Raw genomic sequence first — 21,535 nt, 5'->3', positions numbered from 1 at the left:
CTTCTTGCTCCGCCTCCTTCACAGCGGCCTTCGGGACTGGGCGGAGCTTCGTTGGAGGCGTGACTTGCCCCCACCCCGCGCCGGGGGCGGGGCCTGCTCTGGGCTGTATCCGGCGGCCTGGCGCCTCCCGGGTGGAGCGGGTCCTTCCCTGGCAACATGGCTCGCAAGCGCGCGGCGGGCGGGGAGCCGCAGGAACGCAAACCCAGCCGTCAGAAGGCCAAGGGCAAGAGCACGGCCCGGCGCGAGAAGGAGGCAGGTGAGAGCGAAGCCTAGGCAGGCTTAGTGAGGAAATGATGCTGGAAGGCGGAGGCGGCCCGGATGCCGGGGGCGGGAGGCCAGCGGGGAAGGTGAGGGGCGGAGGGGACAACGTGACGGTGGTCCCGGGAGGCAGCCCGTTTGGCCGCGGTCCGAGTCCTCCCCAACCGCCCTGTGGGCTTTAGTTCTCCTGGAGCCTAGCCTGACCGCAAGCTCTCCTCTTCCCTGCTCGCCACCGCCCCCAGGGTAAAGTCCAGCCTCCTGGCAGATGCTAAGGGCTGAACGCGGAGAGGTAGTGTAGTTATTTTGTGTACCCCGAAGACCGACGGACTGGGGCGTAGAGTCATGTAGTGTGCTGACTCCCAGAATAACTTCAACTAAGTCTCATCAGAGTTCTAGATTAGGATCCACATGCGTTTTCCACCCGGATATAGCATAGGCATCTTATATTTGTCATAGACAAAGCAGAACTTGTGATTTTCCACTTTAAAACTGTCCTTTCTCCAGTTTTTCCCATCTCAGTAAATGATCTCTTTACCCATTTGTTAAAGCAAACGCCACCTTTTCCTTACATGAACACATTCAATCCATCAACAAGTTTGGTCAGTTCAGCCCCAGGATTGTATCTCAAATCTGTCCACTTCTCTTAATTTCCATAGCCAGAGCCCCTGTCCAAACCACCATCATCTTTCCTGGGTTCCCCTCATCAGTTTGCGGTAGTTCTCTACCCAGCAACCCAAACGATCTTTAAAAAAACAACAACAAAAGATCATGCCATGTTCCTCCTGTAAACCTGCTGTGGCTTCCCATTGCTCTAAACATAGAATCCATCTTCCTTACCATGGCCTACAAGATGCTATATGGTTTGGCAGCTACTACCTCTCTTGTTTTCTCCTACCACTTGTTTCTTTGCCAAATACCTTACTTATTGGCTTGCTTTCACTTGCTGAAATAGGCCAAATTATTTCTCACCTTGAGCCTTTGCCATTGATGTTTCTTCTGCCTAGAATGTTCTTCTATGACTCTTGCCAGGCTGAATTCTTGTATTTTTTTTTCAGGTCTCAAGGCAGACACTCTTTGAGCATCCCATCTAAAGTGGTCTTTCCCAGGTACTTCCTATCATAGGACTCCAATCATTATCCTCTCAGCTACTTTCACAGTCTGTAATGAGCTTAATTTATTTGCTTCCTTTTTGATTACCTAGTATTTAAGCTTCATGAAAGCATATTTTATTTTTTGCTATATCCTGTCTTGTCCTTTCCCCCACCTTCCCTCCCTCATCCCCGTGTATGCAGTTGTCCCGTGGTATCCTTGGGAGATTTGTTCCAGGTCTCCCACAGATACTGAAATCAAAATGATTTGCACATAACCTATGCATACATAGTATACTTTAAATCACCTCTGGATTACTTGTAATACCTTATATAGTGTAAATGCTATATAAATAGTTGTTATACAATATTTTTAACATTTGTATTTTTTTTCTATTTTTTTCCCAAATATTTTCAATTCACTGTTGGTTGAATCTACAAGTTCAGAACCTACATATTGGGAGAGCTGACTGCTGAGTATTAAGTGCTTAATAAAAAACATTTCTTTTTTCTTTTTTTTTTTTTTCTGAGGCAAGGTCATAGTCTGTTGCCAGGGCAAGAAGACAGTGGTGTCATCATAGCTCACTGCAACCTCAAACTCCTGGGCTCAAGTAATCCTCCTAACTTAGCCTCTTAAGTAGTTGCGACTACAGACCTGTGCTAATTTTTCTATTTTTGTAGAGGTGGGATCTCGCTATGTTGCCCAGGTTGGTCTTGAGCACCTCACCTGAAGCAATCCTGCTGCTTCAGCCTCCCAAAGTGCTAGAATTATAGGCATGAACATCCATGCCAACTCAATAAATATTTTATCTATTTATTTATTTATTTTTAAGACAGAGTTTCACTATGTTGCCCTCGGTAGAGTGCTGTGGTGTCACATCTCACAGCAACCTCCAGCTCTTGGGCTTAAGCCAGTGGTTCTCAACCTTCCTAATGCTGTGACCTTTTAATAAAGTTCCTCATGTTGTGGTGACCCCCAACCATAAAATTATTTTCATTGCTACTTCATTACTGTAATATTTGTTACTGTTATGAATCGTAATGTAAATATCTGATATTCAGGATGTATTTTCATTGTTACAAAGAGGTCGTGACCCTCAGGTTGAGAATCATTGGCTTAAGCAATTCTCTTGCCTCAGCCTCCCAAGTAGCTGGGCCTACAGGCACCCACCATAACTCACGACTATTTTTAGAGATGAGGTCTTGCTCTGGTTCAGGCTGGTCTCGAATCTGTGAGCTAAGGCAATCCACTTGCTTTGGCCTCCCATCAGATAACTTTATTTTTTATTTTTTAATTTTTTTTTTTGAGACAGAATCTCACTTTGTCACCCTCAGTATAGTGCCATGGCATCATAGCTTACAGCAACTGCAAACTCTTGGGCTCAAGTGATTCTCTTGTCTCAGCCTCTGGAGTAGCTGGGACTATAGGCCCTGCCACAAGGCCCAGCTATTTTTTAGAGATGGGGTCTTGCAGTTGGTCAGGCTGGTCTTGAACCTGTGAGCTCAAGCAAAAATCCACTTGCCTTTGCCTCTCAGAGTACTAGGATCATAGGCATGAGCCACAGAGCCCGGCCTTCAAATAACTTTTTAAGTATCTACTGTGTGCTGTACATGAGCTAGGTGACATGGAAGACAGAGATATCTTGGAGGATCTTAGAATTGACATGACATGTATATATAAAATAGTCAAGGCAGAGTGTGTTAAATATTATGCTATAAACATCTTTTGGGGGTTCACTGTTTTTGTTTCCTTCTTGTCTGGGAGAAGGTACAAGGATTTGTGGCTTCCAAAGTAATGATCAAGTTTGGAGAGACTGGGAAATGCTGTCTGAAGTTGTTTGGTCTGCTACCTAAAGGGTGGTTATTGTTTTAGCAGGGGGCTATGAAAGGGAGTTGGTATTCTAGTCAGAGTATATTCTGGATGTGTAGCAATTCACAAATTAAAATTTTAATTGATGGAAATGCTACCTGCCTGGGTAGCATTCTTCTCAGATCAACATTTCATCTGGTCATCAGCTTGGTATAGCTAGCTCTAATACTTAGCAGTTGTATATATGAAGTAAATTATTTTGGACAAATACATTAGACTTTCTGAACTTCCTGTATGAAATGTAAGTGGTTGCAAAGTGGTTGTGAGTTTTCAGTGAGATGGCATGTACGGTCTTGGCATGGTCCCGTGTTAGATAATCAGTTGGACTAGCTCATTTCATTCTGTCTACAGAGGTAAGAATGCCCCGAGGCTTGCTCAAACTCTGCTAGTCGGAAGAGCTAGCCATAAGTTCCCAAGGCAGATTCTGGGATTTGAGGAGTTAGTCTTTGCTGTGGTTGGGTGGAGGAGCATAGACTTAGCAGTTGTGGTTTGGGCTGCAGGTATCACTAAGATATGTTTGGGTTTAACAGAACCCCTTTGCATGCAAATGAAGGCAATTCTGGTCACTTTCACCAGATGGGAAGAAAGGAAACAGCCTTCCACATGATTTCCTTGTTTCTAGTAGGGCATTTCTGATTTCTTCTTATTTCTTGTCTATTTTAATGCTTTCATTGGTGTAATCCATTAATTCCTTCATCAGCTGTTTATTGAGCACCTGCTGTCCAGGCACTGTTCTAGGTACCAGGATTATAGTTGTGAACAAGACAGATGTAGTCTCTGCTCTGGTGAAGCTTATCATCTTTTGGGGGTGGGGCAGGTAGAGGAGCTAATAACCAGTTAAAAAACCAGATGCACTGGGGTGGTGCCTGTGGCTCAAAGGAGTAGGGTGCTGGCCCCATATGCAGGAAATGGTGGGTTCAAACCCAGCCCTGGCCAAAATCTGCAAAACAAACAAACAAACAAACAAACAAACCAGATTCACATGGTGATAAGAGTTATGAAGAAAATAAAACAGGTTACTGCAGCTAAATCAGAATCAGCGATCAGGTAAGGCCTCTGAGGACGTGACATTTTGAGCCGGTTACTAAGTATAATTTTGAGCCATTATATTCTCGGGTAAAAGAAGTCTAGGCAGAGAGAACAGAAAATTAAAAAGACTCTTAGAACGAAAGGAGCTTGGCCAGTTGGCTAGATGGAGCAAGTTAGGGGCCATATGGAAATCAAGCCAACGATTTTGCATTTTATTCTGAGTGTTGTGAGATGTTGTGGAAGGTTAATGCAGGTGTTCCTGGTGAATCTTAATAAATGACCAAACTACAGTTGTCATTCTTGCTCTACTGAAATAATACTGAAATCAAGGATGCTGGGAGGCATATTAGATAGCTCTGGAACTTGAAAAGTCCTGGAAAAGAGCTTCTATGCTTAGAGACCTGCCCCCCCCCAAAAAAAAATCACAAAGAATAAAAAAGTCATCCATATTTCTACCACCCAGAAATAACCACCACTAAATAATGATATATTTCTTTCTAGTTTTTTATTTTTACATAATAGAAAGCATACTGTAAAAATTTTGTATGCTCAGCATTGTATCATATTATCATTTTCTTTTGTCTTAAAAGATGATTGAATTTTATTGTGTGATTATGCCGTAGTTTATTTAGTAATTATGGTTGGACTTCCAGATATATTTTTTTAAAAGTCTGGATATTATGACTGATGCTACTATAAACATCTTTTGGGGGGGTTCACAGTTTTTGTTTCTTTTTTTTTTTTTTTTTTTAGAGACAGTCTCATTTTATTGCCCTCGGTAGAGTGCTGTGGCATCACAGCTCACAGCAACCTCCAGCTCTTGGGCTTAGGCGATTCTCCTGCCTCAGCCTCCCGAGTAGCTGGGACTACAGGTGCCTGCCACAACGCCCGGCTATTTTTTGGTTGCAGTTTGGCTGGGGCCGGGTTTGAACCTGTCACCCTTGGTATATGGGGCCGGCGCCCTACCCACTGAGCCACAGGCGCCGCCTTTTGTTTCCTTCTTGTGTGCCTTTTAACTCCTCTACCTTTCTCTTCAAAACACAGAAGTAAAAGCTGTGCCTTTTAACCAACCAAAAATGTTTGGTGATGTCTCTGACACCCTGTAATTTTAGATTAGTAAAAATGAATTATTATATTTTCTAAACATCTTTAATGCCATATGACATATACAAATACAATTTCTGCCAAAACAGAAAAAAATAAAGCAAATGATTCATTTTTTTCTTTTTTTAAATTAAATCATAGCTATTTTCATTAATGCAATCATGGGGTACAATGTGCTGATTTTATATACAATTTGAAATATTTTCATCAAACAGGTTAACAGCCTCAGGTTAACATAGCCTTCATGGCATTTTCTTAGTTATTGTGTTCATATTCTTCTTAGCAAAGTATCTCAAGAATGGAAGAAAAAGTATCATGTACTCAGCCCTACTATGAAACTAATTTATAGCTTTCATATGAAAGCTATAACCCAATTGTAGCACAAGAATATGGGGAAAGGGACAAGGGAGGAGGGGAGGGGGGAGGATGGGTGGAGGAAGGGTAATTGGTGGGACCACACCTATGGTGCATCTTAGAAGGGTACAGGTGAAACTTACTAAATGCAGAATATAAAAATGAATTATTTAGCATCTTTATTTATTAATAAAGGGCTAAAGAGCACTGCAAGATCTAGAAATCCTGATTTTTAAGGGCTTACCCAGTTTCAACTGTAGATGCATAAACTTTTATGCAGCCTCTGGTCTTGGAATAAGAAGTCTTTCTCAGATTCAAGTAACTACATTTGAAATACTGTTCTTCAAAATTTTTCTTTATTTTTTAGATTTCCATTACGGTGTTCAAAGCAGAGGAATGAGAAAATTTCTTCTTTCATAAAATATTTTAAAGAAACAACTAAAAAAAATAATAAAAAGAGACAACTTAATCAGTGATTTATCTAGCATTAAAATACAGCTATAGTATAAACTTTATTTAAATCAAGTTTTGTAGGTAAGAGAAAAGAGACTTTTTCTCTTATGCAAAAGTACATTCTTAGGGAATATAAATACCTGTCCAGAGAGTTAACAGGAGAAACCATAAATGAAAGGATTGGTATTAATTGGATATTTTAGGTTAATATTGCAACCCCTTTAGGAGCCTTAATAAAAGAATATTTTTGTTTTCTAAGCAGAGCCTTGCAAAAGCAAAGGAAGATGTATTTTGGATTCAAGATTCTTCATGTGAACATATTTGCAAAACAGAAAAATACCTTTCCCTGCCATATTGTTTATAAATTATTAAAAGTAATTTATTGGTATAACTATATATACACAGAAACAGCCATACTTTTGGATATTGTAATTTCACTAAAACTAACAGCTTATGGGGCGGCGCCTGTGGCCCAAAGGAGTAGGGTACTGGCCCCATATGCCGGAGGTGGCGGGTTCTAATCCAGCCCTGGCCAAAAAAAAAAAAAAAACCCTGATAGCTTATGCTTTTTTATATTTCCATTTAACAAAAAACAATTATTTTAAGAAAAATGAAGATTTTTTTAATTATTACTGTATTACTTCAACTAGTGGTTGTTATGTGAGTGCCATTTGGGTTAATTTGAGAAGGTTTTATAGCAGTACTTTTTGAACATAGTTTGGTCTTGAAAGATGGCAGAAACAAGGATTAGTAGAAAAAAGGTGGTAAAACTCAGACATGTTTGTGAACTTGAAACATTTTAAGAGGAGTAGACTGAAACAAATGATTAGTCTGGGCAGGTAATAAAGAAGGGTGCTTATTAATGGATTTATGTATTTTCCTTGCTAGAGATTATTTAAGATTTGGAAGTTAGATTTTACTTGAATCATAGGTGTTTCTGTAGTCTAAGAAGAAGCAGACTAGAATGCTGATGAAGGTAGATGGTTTTTACTGTGAACTTATACTAGCTGCAGAGAGGAGAGGCTGAGATCTGGTTGCTGACTAAAAAAAGAAAAAAAAACAACCTCCAAATCCTTGGGGTGCTGAATAGGTGGTGGAGATAGGGTTTAGAGTAGCGGTTCTCAACCTGTGGGTCGCGACCCCTTGGGGGTTGAACGACCCTTTTCTCTTTCACAGGGGTCACCTAAGACCATTGGAAAACACAAGTTTCCGATGGTCTTTGGAACCGAGACACCGCTCCTCATGTGTGGGGGTCACCACAATGTGAGGAACTGTATTAAAGGGTCGCGGCATTAGGAAGGGTGAGAACCACTGGGTTAGAGAGAGGCGAGAGCCTTTTCATGCCTCTGCCTTTCTCGTCATCTGTCACCTCTTGTTCCATGTGGTCACCCTAGATGTCTTTGAAGATGCGAAACTACCAAAAAAGAGCCTTCTCTCCAAAGTTTCACAAGGAAAGAGGAAGAGAGGCCGCAGTGATCCTGCGGGCTCATCAGATGGTCCTACAAAAAAGAAAGTGGCCAAGGTGATGGTTAAATCTGAAAACCTCAAGGTTATGAAGGACGAAGCCCTCAGTGATGCGGAAGATTTCAGGTGAGGCAGCTGAAACACTTTGGACCAGATCTTGATTGTTCCTAACACAGGTGTGTGAATAAAAAAACCCACTCTTCTTGTTTGTCAAGGGGATCCATGGGAAAGATTGGATCTTTAAACTCTTCTAGATGAGTCAGACCACTAAGAGCTGGAAATTTTTCACAGGAGAAGAATAACAGCTTGCAGAAAGTGATTGACTCCTGTGTATCACATAGTTATACAGTTACACAGGGATAAAACCAGGAGAACTCAGGCCTTCTGACTCCTGGCCCAGCGCCGCCTTCTACTATGTAAAGATGTTAGATAAATGCAAAATAATTTGTCTGTTTTAATCTCAGACTACTCTCCTCAGGCACACTTTGCTTCTCATCATTCACCCCACACATTTTCTTTTTTTTTTTTTTTTTGTAGAGACAGAGTCTCACCTTATCGCCCTCGGTAGAGTGCCGTGGCGTCACACAGCTCACAGCAACCTCCAAATCCTTGGACTTAGGCGATTCTCTTGACTCAGCCTCCCAAGTAGCTGGGACTACAGGCGCCCGCCACAACGCCCGGCTATTTTTTTTTTGTTGCAGTTTGGCCGGGGCTGGGTTTGAACTCGCCACCCTCAGCATATGGGGCCAGCGCTCTAACCGCTGAGCCACAGGCACCGCCCATCCCCCACACATTTTCATGCTTTGCTGCAACTGAGTTGTGTTCAAGATCTTCCATCTACCTGGAATGCTTGCTTGCTTCCTTCTTGAAGGTGCAGATCAGAAGCCATGTACTCCACAGGAGCTTCATCAAGTCTTCCCCCTTTCCTCCTCTGATTTCCTATAGCATTTCCAGACATGGAACACATGACTGCCAGGTGTTCCACGTATTTGTGACCGTGCCACATACCCCAGCTTACCACTCTGTGAACTTTAGAGGGTTGGAATCATGCCTGGTTCCCTTTTGTATGCTCTGTGACACCCACAGTAGGGCCTTTTATTTGGTAGAAACTGAACAAGTATTTTTGCAGTGAGTGAACATTCACATTAACATGTTGTGAACAATAAACATGGTTACCTGTCTTCTAAGAAAGTTGAGGGGTTGGGGAGAAGGGGAAGACCAGAGAGGCACTATTTCCTTCTTTGCTTCTAAAAACAGATCTTCTGAAGTGTGGGCTTAGGGGAAAACCTCCTTTCCCTCTCCTGAGAGTTGACTGTGGTCATTTCTGCTATGCTTATTCTAAGGGAGAATTTTTGTTGCTACGTGTTGAGCGAAAGTGGTAGGTTAAAAAGACAATGTGTATCATTAAAGCTGAAGACTGAAGACTAAATATCTGTGCCAAAATCTAAGTAATAATCTCACTTGATACCAGATGCAAAAGTTGACATGAGCTAAAAGTAGCTCAGTACTCTAGACACATCATGTGGATTTGCAGAAATAGATATTAGGAACCATTTAGTCTTTTAAATTATTTTTAGATTTTCTTAATTAACATTTTTTAATTCACACAATAATTGCACATATTTATGACGTGCAGAATAATGTTGCAATACATGTAATGTGTAGTGATCAGATCAGGTACTTACATATCCATTATCTCAAACATTTATGATTTCTTTGTGGTGAACCGTTCAGTCTTGAGCTATTGTTGACCTACCTACTTATCTATGTAGTTACCTACTTAACTAGCCATCCATGTTTCTGTTTTTTGAGACACCTATGTATTGTCACATCCCACTTGAAATTAGAATTCTACTAACTCTCCTTACACTGTATTTATTAAAGGTGGGAAAAAAATCTGAGTTGGCTCTTAGTAGGATCAACAAATGTGAATTCCCTTTGCTTTTTTCTGGCCTCTGACTGTACATGATACAGATAGCCCAACTCCTACTTCTGGTGCTCACATTATTATTGTCATTTCTTCTAAGTTTTGCCTTGCCATCTCTGGGTGCAATTGTGTTTTTTTTCACACATCTCTAGGTTGTAGGGTCTTTTTACAGCACATCTAGTGTTAATCAGACAATCAAAGCATGTCTTGATGAGCTTTGGAGACCCATGTGGATGGAGGAAATGAGGCCCAGAGCTCAGTAATAATCTTCTGGTAATTGCAGCAGATTCTCAGTAAAGAGAAGGAGGAGTCTTTTAAATTCCATTGAGCTTGTATATAACTCTAGGATGTCTGAACCTTCTTCATCTTCCTGTGATCTTTGCACAGGGATTTTGCAAGTAAAGTCAAGAAGACACATCATCTAAAGAGAGGGGCTCCTATGGACAGAGGCAGCAACAAAGGAGAGGATGAGGAAGAAAGTGAAGATGACTGGGAAGAGGTCGAAGGTGAAACATCTTTGTTTTCAGAATTGTTTGATTCTATTTGGACTCCTATGTCACTTATTGCAATCCTTTTTTTTTTCTTTTTTTTTTACTGTGGATTATTTACACCTTTTTTTTAAAGAGCTGGGTCTTTCTCTCTTGCCCAGGCTGGAGTGCAGTGGCATGATCATAGCTTGCTGCAGCCTCAAACTCCTGGGCTCAAGTGATCCTCCCACTTCACCCTCCTAAGGAGCTGGGACTACAGGTGTTTGCTATCACACCTGGCTAATTTTCTTTTTTTTTTTTTTAAAGAGATGTCTCGCCAAGTTTCTTAGGTTAGTGTTGGCCTTAAGTGATCCTCTTCCCCCAGCCTCTTGAGTCGTCGTTATTGTTTCCTTTTGAAACTAATAAGATCAAAGATAAGATTTTATCAAAGACTTGCTTTGATGAAAGAAAAAATTCATGACCAGGTTACTCAAGGTTGTTTATTCTCTTCCTTTGCTGACTGTCATTGGAGTAAATATAAAGAGGTAGCATCATTTAGGGGAAAGAGCACAGGCTTTGGAAGTGGTTAGCCCTGGGTTCAGAGTCCAGCTGTGCCACTTATGTAGTTGTAAGAACAGTTTAACCTTGAGCAAGTAACTTCACTTCTCTGAATTGAGTTGGTTCATTGGTAATGTTCTGTAAACACTGAAGACTTACTATGAGCCACACGTAGTAGGCTCATAGGAGGGAGGATTGCCCTGGGGGAGGAAAGTTTGCAAATGTCATGGGCCTGATTTATCATGCACTCACTGTAAATAGTAGCTAATGACACCATCCCTGATTCCTTCTGCCTAGTTTTCCTTTTCCCCAGTTTAATTTGAAAATGTTCAAACCTCCAAAAAAAAACTGAAAATGTCATATCTATCTATCTATCTACTCTTCACACTAGGTTCATTAACTTTAACGCTTTGCCACCTTACATACATGCTTCTCTGTAAATATGCCTTGTGGAACCTTTGGAAAATAAGCTGCAGACATTCTGGTACTTGATCACTAAATAATTTGGCATGTACTTCCTGAGAATTAGACATTCTCCTACATGACAAAATAACCTTATCACACCCATGAAAATGAAAAATAAGTCCCCAGTTGTTATGAAAATATCCTTTATAACTATTTTTTATTGTTTTTTCTTTTTCCAATCCAGGATCTAAACAAGATGTCAGCCTTGGTTGTTATGATTCTTTAGTTTCTTTTAATCTAGAGCAGTGTCCCTCACACACCACTTTTTTTGCTTTTTTTTTTTTTTTTAGAGACAGAGTCTTACTTTATCACCTTAGGTAGAGTGCCATGGCGTCACAGCTCACAGCAACCTCCAGCTCTTGGGCTTAGGTGATTCTCTTGCCTCAGCCTCCCGAGCAGCTGGGACTACAGGCGCCCGCCACAACGCCCAGCTATTTTTTGGTTGCAGTTTGGCCGGGGCCGGGTTTGAACCCGCCACCCTCGGTATATGGGGCCGGTGCCTAATCACTGAGCCACAAGCACCGCCCAACCTTTCTGGCTTTTCATAACACTTTTTGAAGGGCTTTAGACCCTTGCTTTGTAGAATATCTCATGTTCTGATTTTGCCTGATAAACAGTCAGACATCACATGGTGTTGTGAAACTTGTTTTAGTAAACTCTATATTTCTTGTAAACTAAGTTAAGTCCAAAGACTCAATGGAATTTAGATTAAACTTTTTTTTTTTGGCAAGAATACTTCATAGGAAGTACTTTATACTTTATGTTGCATCCATTAAGAAGCCCCTGCTGTCAGGCTGTCTCTGTCCTAGTGATGCTTAGCTAGCTACATGACCCTGTCATTTTGACATGGCCTCATTAGTTTTTGAGAACATTTTTGTTTTCTGGCATAAGATGTTCCAGGCTCACGTTACACGTTCCTTGCTCTGGACCCGAAACCAGCCTCTTTATCTCCAAGAAGTCCCAGGTAGAAACCAAGGTACTGGCATTACTTGTGTTCCATGCCAGTGAGGTTTCATGGCTTCTAGGCTGAGAGCATCTTTAAAAGAACTGGTTTTTTTTGCGTTAATTTTTCTTTTTTTAATTGTTGGGGAGTCATTGAGGGTACACATTAAGGTTACACTGATTGCATTTGTTAGGTAAAGGCCCTCTTATAATTGTGACCCATCCCCAAGAGAACTTTTCTAAAGAATTTCTAAATTAGCTCCAGTGCAGCAAGTTCATTTCATTTCAGCTGGTGTTTATAAGCAACATGGGGGTAAAGAGATGAAAAGGGCACATCCCTTGTCACAAGTTTATACTTATGAGTGAAAGACAGACGTGGAAATCAGGATTGTATACAAAGCAAATTGTGGTTAGTGTGTTGTAGTAATACAGAAAATAGGAGATGGTTCCTTGGCTTTTTCTTTCTTTCTTTTTTTTTTTTTTTTAAAGAATAAGTATCTGCTGAAACATACACACATGAATGTCAGCTCTTTGATAGCAGGGGTCAACCCTGTATCTCTAGGCTTTAATTTCCTCATCTGAAGACTACTTTTCTGGGTTGTTGTATGGGTTATTTAAAACAAATAATCATAACACACTTAGCCTAGTGCCTGGCACATTGCAGGAACTCAGAGCATTGTGTGGGTGGTGGTCTCCACAGGTTGTCTACCCCACATCCATTCCTCACTTCCACCTTCCCAGCAGAACCTTGATTTTGTTCCGTACAAAGGCTTTTATTATTACTGTTACTGATTGTTAACAATTATTGTTTCTAGAACTCAGTGAGCCTATGCCAGGTGATGTGGGAGAAAATTCAACCTTCTCTCAGTCTCTTCTGCCTGTGAAGCCAGTGGAGATAGAGATTGAAACCCCAGAGCAGGTGAAAACAAGAGAAAGAAGGTAAGATCAGGCCCCTGCTTCTAGGCTCCTTCTACATAGAGCAGGCAGCAGCTGCTACTTAATGAAAACTGTTGAGAAACATGTATGAGGCCAGGGCTGAGTATCAAAGTGGTCAGGAGCCTCAAGGGAGTCCTGGATTCACCTTCAGGGACTCGAATGCAAAGCTTTTATGTCCTGGCTGGGGCAGGAGATTAGGAGCAGGAACTTGTGTGTGCCAAGGCCCGAGCAGCTCATCCATCTTACCTAACCTTAGAACAGTATTACAAACGAGGAGCCAGAGGCTCAGAGAGGCTAAGTAACATTTCAGGGGTCACTCAGCCAGTAAGTGGAAGAGTCAAGATCTGAATGTCGCTCGTCTGCCTCAGCACTTGTCCCCCCCCGCCCCCCAGTCATTGCAGGACTTCGGGCAGTGCGTGGTGGTGCGTCACCACCCATCCTGGTGGTCCCAGCACCTCTGCAGCCCCTGTTGGCTTGGGAATGTGGAGCGCAGTGCCTGCTAGTTCATTGGTTAATGAATTCAGTGTGCAATGGACATGTTAGACACAGAGGAGGAGATGGTAGAAGTCATTCAAAGAGAGTCAAGTTTCCTTAAAGCTTCCTGGGACTCAGACATGGAAGAGACTTTACGCTACAGCAGTGTCATCTAAGTGTGCATTAGTTGAACATAAGGTAATCATTGCTAAGAAGCAAGCCGGCAGTCAGAAGGGTCAGACGGCCAGAGAAGACTTCCTGGATGAAGTGAGCTTTGAGGCCTCTTTGTGAGGCGCGATTTGGTGCTGGTTGGTAGTCTGGGTTGAGAATGTCCCAAGCTAAGGTTTGCAGATGAGAAGGAACCGAAAACTATGTCGAAAGAAGGAAGGGGTGGGTGTGGAAGGAAGGCTGGAAACTAGGAAGCAGGGATTTGTTTGAGTAGGACGGTCTAGTGTAGGAAAATGGGGGGAGTGGTTCACACATTGCTGCAAGTGGAACAGAGTGGGGGCAGTGGCACCTGGTTTTAGTTTTCCACTCCATTCTCAGATTTTTCACTATGCATTGCAGTGAAAAGATAAAAATGGAGTTTGAGATGCATCTTCGGAGGGTGATGAAACGTTTCAACAAAGAAGTCCAGGAGGACACACACAAGGTAAGGGCGAGAGGTGACAGGAAAAGGCACATTGTTCTGCGGTGGAGAGAACCTGGGTTCTCTGTCCGCCAGACAGGCTTTATTTCTGGCTGTGCTGCTCACCGTGTGGCCGAGGCAAGTTTCTTACTCTCTCTCACCCTTAGTTTCTTCTGTTATGAAGTGAGCGTGATAACTGTATCCATCTCGGAGGTTGGTTGTGAGGATAAACATTACGCGTCAGGTAACTTGCATCACAGTCCCGGTGTGTGGCAGGGTCTAGATGACGGGTGCTCATCTTCCATCTCTTCTTTCAGCCACTTAACATTAATTCCAACCTCAACTAATGTCGCTCTGGCCTTTGACGTTAGCTGGTAGGTAGTGACCTAGCAAGGTCCGTGGCATTGTGGGGATAGGTTTCCTATAATTAAGGCGTTTCAGATCTCACAGATGGAACAAGAAGGACTTCAAAATAGAGAAACTCAGGACTGTGTGTAGAATAATGAGAGAGATGAGCATGGGTCTGTGTAGCTGTGGAAAGCTTTAATTAGGAGAAAAGACTGGAGCGGATCTAGGAGAAAGGGGCATCGTGCGGGAAGACTGCTCTATCCAAATCACGGAGGGGTCGGTGGGCTACCAGCTTGCCCGCATGTGTGGAGCGTGGACGTGTTGGAGAACTGTGGGGGGTGAGGAGAGGGAGGGTTTTGATTTCCCTCTGATGGGCATTGGGCTGTCGGAGAGGGTGTGGATGGGATGGATGGAAGAGGCTCTAGAGATGGAAGGAGAGAGATGAACTCAGAGCAGGAACGCCCACTGCGTGGAAGCCAGGGCAGGGGGTCGGCATGAAATGAAATGAAATAGCTTAGAGAGGAAAGAAAGAGAAGAATCAAGATGACTCTAAGGTTTGAAGCTTGAGTGAGGAGAGAGAAGCAGTACCATTGATTAAAAGAGGAAGACCGTTAGTGGGGGAGATGGGAGCCAGTTTTGAAGAGAAAATGACACAAAGCTGTGTGAGAAAGAGAATAGTTATCTTAGTAGGTTGATGAAGAGTGGGGAGGTCGGAAGCGGGGCAGACACGTGGGCGTCTGCAGCAGAGAAGACTGGGCTCAAACATTCAGAGAAGCGGTAAGTGGTGGGCCCCCCAACACCAGCTCCTGTAGGCTCACAAGCTGTCTTGCTCAGCTTTGCCCCACTCACTTTTCCCCCTAGTCTGGTTGGAGCAAACTCTAGACATTGCAGTGTTTCATCCAGAAATGCTTCCATATGTATCTCTAAAAGACCAGACCTCTTGAAAAAACAAGAAGTATATTTTGAAGGCTTGAGATATGATGATATCTTTGAGGGAATATATAGAGAAGTAGAGGGTAAAAAATAATCTTGGGACATGGCTAATGCTAGTATTTTTACCTTACTGTGAGTTCAAATGGCAGGAAGTATTTCTTGCCCACAAGATTCCTTGAATTCTGCAGTTGCAGTGCCCTGCTAGTTTTCATTGCCCTTCCAAGCCTGCCCAGTCCTCCTTTCCCCTTCTCAGGTTCACCTTCTGTGCCTGCTAGCAAATGGCTTCTATCGAAACAGCATCTGCAGCCAGCCAGATCTGTGTGCCATCGGCCTTTCCATCGTTCCAACACGCTTTACCAAAGTGTTGCCTCGAGATGTGGACAGCTACTACCTCTCAAAGCTGGTGAAGTGGTAAGGCCAGTGCCCATCCTGCGGGTGTGAGTGTGGCGTGTGTGTTTCTCAGGCTGAGGTCAGGTCAGTTCTTCAGCCCTTCCCTGAGGTGGTAACTGTGTGCATGGGGGAGGGCGTGGCATTGAAGGGAGGGAAATAACCAGACACGCTCCTGCCCTTGGGGGCACCGATCTGAGCTGGGTATGATGGGAAAGTTCTCCAAGGAGATGAAGTCCGAGTTGGGTCGTCAGTGATGCTAGGAATCAGCCAGACAGGGTGGGAAGGGTAGGACAGAGATAGATGAATCTTAACAGTTCACTCCTCCTTTTGAGTTTTTTGGCTGTAAAACAACGAAAATTCTCCTTTGCCCTGACGCAAGGAATGTGTGGTTTCTTTTCTCCCCAGGTTTATTGGAACATTTACAGTTAATTCAGACCTTTCAGTCAATGATCAAGATAGCCTGCAGACTATGTTGGAGAGGAGATTTGGTATTTACTCAGCACGAAATGAGGAGGAATTGGTCCATGTAAGTGACGCTTCCAGGAGCACTGTTCTGTTAGTACTCTTAACTAATTAGTGATAAGTAGTTGTGTGCCAGACACCATTCCAGGTGTTTTCCATATTTAGTCTTCACAAAACGTTGGTAGGTATTGAAGCTCATGGTAACTAAACACTGCGCCTAGGGTCGCTCGGTTGGTGAGCAGTGGAATCAAGGCTGGTTCTAGAGTGTGACTCTGATGTATAAAAGAAATCATACACCATGTGGGCTTTACGTCTGTCCTTCACTTAGCAGAATGCTGTCAAGGTTCATCTGCATGGTATCATGTATCACTATTTCATTGTTTTTTATGGCTGAATAATATTTATTATACAAGATCTGACAATTAAGTTCTTGAACTCATCCTAGAAAAAGTGCTACATCATTGCTGAATATCACTACAGTCACCTTCAGAGTACTCCTGTTGGGAAGTTAGGCACTGACGGCAGAGCCTACAACGCCCTTCAGAGGAATTTCGGAATTCTTTTTCTGGAATGGCATCAGAGCTGTTGATGTATTACCCTGAATATCCTGAATGTCATCATAATATTCTGAATGTCTTCCTTTCAATATTTCCTTTATCTTTGGGTAAAGAAATAAGTCACTGGGGGACAGATCAGGTGAGCAGGGAGGGTGTTCCAGTCCCGTTATTTGTTTACTGGCTAAAACCTCCCTCACAGACAGTGCTGTGTGAGCTGGTGCACTGTTCTGATGTAAGAGTCACATCTTTCTCATGCCAAGATTTTCAGTTAAGATTTTCCTGTTTCTTTATCAATGTGTACTTGGTCTGCTTCTCACAGTCAGCCTGTGAAGTTGATGCACAATTTGACAAATTTTTGCAGTGTTTTTGTCAGTTCTGCTCATCACTGGTTGCTTTCACCTCTCCATCAGTGATGCTTTCTCTCCCCTCAGAAGAAGTTTTTTCTATTTGTACACTGCTGTTCTATTCACGGCGTTATCCCCATAAACTTGGATTAACATGTCCCTAATTTCACTTCTACTCTTGCCACATTTAGCAAGAAATTTAATGTTTGTTCATTGCTCTCATTGAAGCACCAACATTCCTGTGACAGCCCAGAAAAACACAAAGCAGTAATAATAAATGCTGCTCAGCAAAACACCACCACACCTGGACATGAACAGCTGCGAGACCCTGATATACCAACCTTACAAAACCTTCCTGACCTGTTCATACACTGCTCCTAATGTGAGTACACGGTGGCAAGTTCTTGAACTTAATTGTCAGACCTCTCATTGGTGTCCTACCATCTTTTCTTTATTATTATTATTATTATTATTATTTTTATTATTATTTATTGTTTAGGATCCATTGGGGGTACAAAGAATTAGGTTACACTGATGGAATTTGTTAGATGAAGTCCCTCTTATAATTGTGTCCCGCCCAGTGTGTGCTATACACCGTGACCCCCCATTCCCCTCCCCCTCCCCACTTGCTCATCCCCCTTCCCCACCCCTTGTATTAACTCACCTACTGCCTTCATATTAGAATTGAGTACAATGGATTCTTGCTTCTCCATTCTTGTGATGCTTTCCTAAGAAGAATAAATTCCACTTCCATCCAAATTAGTACAGAAGATGTAAAGTCTCCATCTTTTTTTAATGGCTGAATAGTATTCCATGGTGTACATATACCACAGCTTTTTAATCCATTCCTGGGTTGGTGGACATTTAGGTTGTTTGCACATTTTGGTGATTGTAAATTGAGCTGCCATAAACAGTCTAGTGCAAGTGTCCTTATGATAAACGGAATTTTTGTCTTCTGGGTAGATGCCCAGTAATGGGATTGCAGTATCATATGGGAGGCCTAGTTTGAGTGCTTTGAGGATTCTCCACACATCCTTCCAAAAAGGCTGTATTTGTTCGCAGTCCCACCAGCAGTATAAAAGTGTTCCCTTCTCTCCACATCCACGCCAGCACCTGCAGTTTTGAGACTGTGATGTGGACCATTCCTGATGTTTGCTTCATAGAATGTGTTGGAGAAGATCCTTCCATCTCCATTTTTTGGAATAATTTCTTCAGTGTGGGAATAAGCTCTTCTTTGAAGGTTTGATAGAATTCTGGTGTGAAGCCATCTGGACCAGGGCATTTTTTGGTTGGGAGATTTATTATTGTTTCTTTGATCTGAGTGCTTGAAATTGGTGTGTTCAGGAGATCTATTTCTTTTTGATTAAGTCTAGGGAGAGGGTGTGATTCCGAATATTGATCCATTTCCTCCACATTGTCAAATTTCTAGGTGTAGAGTTTCTTGCAGTATTCAGAGGTAATCTCCTGTATCTCGGAGGCATCTGTTGTTATTTCCCCTTTCTTGCTTCTGATTGAGGTTACTAGAGATTTTACTTTTTTGTTTCTAGATAATCTGGCCAAAGGTTTATCTGTCTGTCTATCTATCTATCTATATATTTTTTTTTCTTTTCTTTTACCTTGTTTGGAACTAGCCCGCATGATATATACTATACTACAATGGTGTGAGGCCAGCTTCAGTATTACTTTTCATCCTTTTACGACCACCAAGACCAATGTTCAGATCTAATGGGAAAGGGAATCAGGAGGGTTATATATTTTTTTCAAAAAAACAACTATTTTTTCGTTAATTTTCTAAATGATTTTTTGTTTGTTTCAATTTCATTCATCTCCGATTTAATTTTGGTTATTTCTTTTCTTCTGCTGGTTTTAGGGTTAGGTTGCTCTTCATTTTCCAATTCCATACGTTGGTTTGTGAATATGTGGATGCTCTCACTTTCTTTCTTTCTTTTTTTTTGCCGTTTTTGGCTGGGGCCATGTTTGAACCGACCATCTCCGGTAGATGGGGCCAGCGCCCTACTCCTTTGAGCCACAGGTGCAGCCCTCACTTTCTTTTTTTGAAGGTAGGCATCTAGTACAATAAATTTTCCTCTCAGGACTGCGTTTGCTGTATCCCACAGGTTTTGTTAAGTTGTGTCTTCATTGTTGTTATGCTTGAGGATTTTAACGAGTTCCTCTTTTATCTCTTCCTGAACCCAACTATCATTCCGCATAAAGTTGTTTAATTTCCATGCCTTCATGTGAGGATGAACGTTTTTGTTGGATTTGAGTTCTACCTTTATTGCTTTGTGTTCTGAGAAGATATAAGGTATAATTTCTATTCTTTTAATTTTTCTGAAGTTTGATTCTATCCTAGGATGTGGTCTGTTTGGAGTATGTACCATGGGCTGACGAGAGAAGTGTATATTCTTTAGCTTTGGGATGGTGTGTTCTGTATATGTCTATTAATCCCATTTGTCCTGGGGTCACATTTAAGTCCTTTGTATCTTAGTTTCTCTTTAGAGGATCTGTCTAGTTCTGTCAGAAGGTTGTTAAAGTCCCCAGCAGTTATGGCATTATTGGGTATCATACTGCTCAGACCCGTAAATCTGGGAGCATTTAAGTTGGGTGCATAGATATTGAAAATTGAAATGTCTTCTTGTTATTTTGTTCCTGTGTCCAATATAAAGCATCCATCTTTGTCGTTCTTAACTTCAGTTGGTTTAAATCTGCTTGTATCTGAAAATAAGACTACAACACCTCCTTTCTCTGATATCCATTTGCTTGAAATACTGTTTTCCATCCCTTAACCCTGAGTCTTGATTTGCCCTTCAAGTCTTCAGTGGTGAATTCAATCCATTTTACTTATTGAGAGAATGGGTAAGTGTGGGGGAGTTCTATTCATCTTATTTTGTGAAAGTCTGTTGTGTAGTTTTATCCTTTACGCCTTGTGGAAGCTAAGTTTTAACCTTTAGCTTCTGGGTGTTTACTTTGCTGGTGGTCCACTGTGATGGTCAGCGTTGAGGTAGGTCTAAGTATTTCCTGTACAATTGGTATTGTGGCAGATTTCCTCAGCGTTTGTATATCTGCAAAAGATTTGATTTCTCCATCAAATTGGAAGCTTACTTTAGCAGGATACAGAATTCTGTGCCGAAAATTGTTTTGTTTAAGGATGTTGAAGGTGGATGACTATGCTTTTCTGGCTTGGAAGGTTTCAATTGAAAAGCCTGCTGTCATCTTAATGGCTCTGCCTCTGTAGGTCAGTTGGTGTTTACTCCTGGCTGCTTGCAGAATTTTTTCTTATGTCTTGACTTTGGACATGAACATTCCTTACAATGTGTTTTGGAGAGGCTCTGTTTGAGTTGAGATGACCCGGGGTTTGATATCTATCTGAAAGGCGTGTGTCGTGATTTTTAGTAAAACTTTGGGAAGTTTTCGTTTTGATAATCTCTAGTAGGGCTTCCATTCTTTTGAGACAATCGTCTTCCCTTTCAGGGGTCCCTGTTGTATGTTTGAACACTTCGTGGAGTCTTATAGTTCTCTAAGCAACTGTTCTGCTTTCTCTCTCTTCTTTCCTGCCTCTTTGACTATCTGACATTTTATCCACTAGCTCTAAGGTTCTTTCTTCTTCATGGTCTGACCTGTTTTTGATACTTTCCACGGCATCTTTTCATTCCCTGATTGTCTCCTTCATTTCCGTTAGCTCTGCCATGTCCTTTCTATTTTCTGTGTACGTCTTGTCTGACTTGTGGTTCTGTCTTTCCATTTTCTCATTCATGCCTTTTATTGTCTTTATCATCCATATTTTAAATTCCCTTTCTGTCATATCCATTAATTCTTCATAGGTGGAGTCTTCTGTGGTAGCTGCCTCATGGTCCCTTGGGGGAGTTGCTGTGTTTTCGTTTTTCTTGTTGCCTGAATGCCTCTTGGTTCCTCCTCATGTGTTCTTTCTTCTTGTTCACCTCCTTGTCCTCCTTTTTCCTTTTCGCTTCCTCTTTTGCTTCAAATTACCTTGTCTCAGGGTGTAGATCAAAAGGAAGAGAAGGGGCTCGGTGCCCGTAGCTCAGTGAGTAGTGTGCCAGCCACATGCACCGAAGGTGGCGAGTTTGAGCCTGCCCCGGGCCTGCTAAACGACAGTGACAGCTGCAACCAAAAAATAGCCGGGCGTTGTGGTGGCGCCTGTAGTCCCAGCTGCTCGGGAGGCTGAGACAGGAGAATCGCTTAAACCCAAGAGTTTGAGGTTGTGAGCTGTGATGCCACGACACTCCACTGAGGGCAACATACTGAGACTCTGTCTCAATAAAAAAAAAAAAAAAAAGGAAAAGAAGTGTAAAGCACAAGGAGGGAGAAACAAGAGGAAAAGTAAGAAGAGAAAAGAAGAAAAGAGAAAAAGAAAAAAGGGACGGGGGAGGGTGAAAGAAAAGAATTGAAGAACAGGAGAGAATGAGGGCCAGAAAAGAGAACGAGAGTGGCAGAAGGAATGGTATCAACTGGACGGTGTTACAGCC

General features: G+C 42.1%; 1 protein-coding gene and 1 non-coding gene across 3 annotated transcripts in view; one reads left to right on the top strand and one right to left on the bottom strand.

Annotated features, from left to right (window-relative positions):
- Positions 1–83: 83 nt before the first annotated feature.
- Positions 84–21,535, top strand: part of XPC (XPC complex subunit, DNA damage recognition and repair factor) — a 41,040-nt gene continuing 19,588 nt past the window's right edge. Inside the window, exons 1-8 of one of the 2 annotated variants that reach the window (XM_053599679.1) lie at positions 131–256; positions 1,314–1,364; positions 7,551–7,746; positions 9,935–10,053; positions 12,795–12,918; positions 13,957–14,041; positions 15,552–15,709; positions 16,094–16,214. In XM_053599679.1, coding sequence (XP_053455654.1) covers positions 7,682–7,746; positions 9,935–10,053; positions 12,795–12,918; positions 13,957–14,041; positions 15,552–15,709; positions 16,094–16,214 — 672 coding nt within the window. In that variant the 5' untranslated portion in view covers positions 131–256; positions 1,314–1,364; positions 7,551–7,681. Of the gene's footprint in view, positions 257–1,313; positions 1,365–7,550; positions 7,747–9,934; positions 10,054–12,794; positions 12,919–13,956; positions 14,042–15,551; positions 15,710–16,093; positions 16,215–21,535 lie in introns of both variants that reach the window. The other variant, XM_053599678.1, reaches the window with a different exon arrangement.
- Positions 18,667–18,799, bottom strand: LOC128593028 (small nucleolar RNA SNORA61). The gene has a single exon (XR_008382213.1). It is a non-coding gene; the product is annotated as a small nucleolar RNA SNORA61 (small nucleolar RNA).

This window comes from Nycticebus coucang, chromosome 8 (assembly GCF_027406575.1).
Source record: "Nycticebus coucang isolate mNycCou1 chromosome 8, mNycCou1.pri, whole genome shotgun sequence".
NCBI lineage: Eukaryota > Metazoa > Chordata > Mammalia > Primates > Lorisidae > Nycticebus > Nycticebus coucang.
The sequence above is the reverse complement of the archived record's forward strand: the minus strand, read 5'-3'. Positions and strand labels throughout refer to the sequence as shown.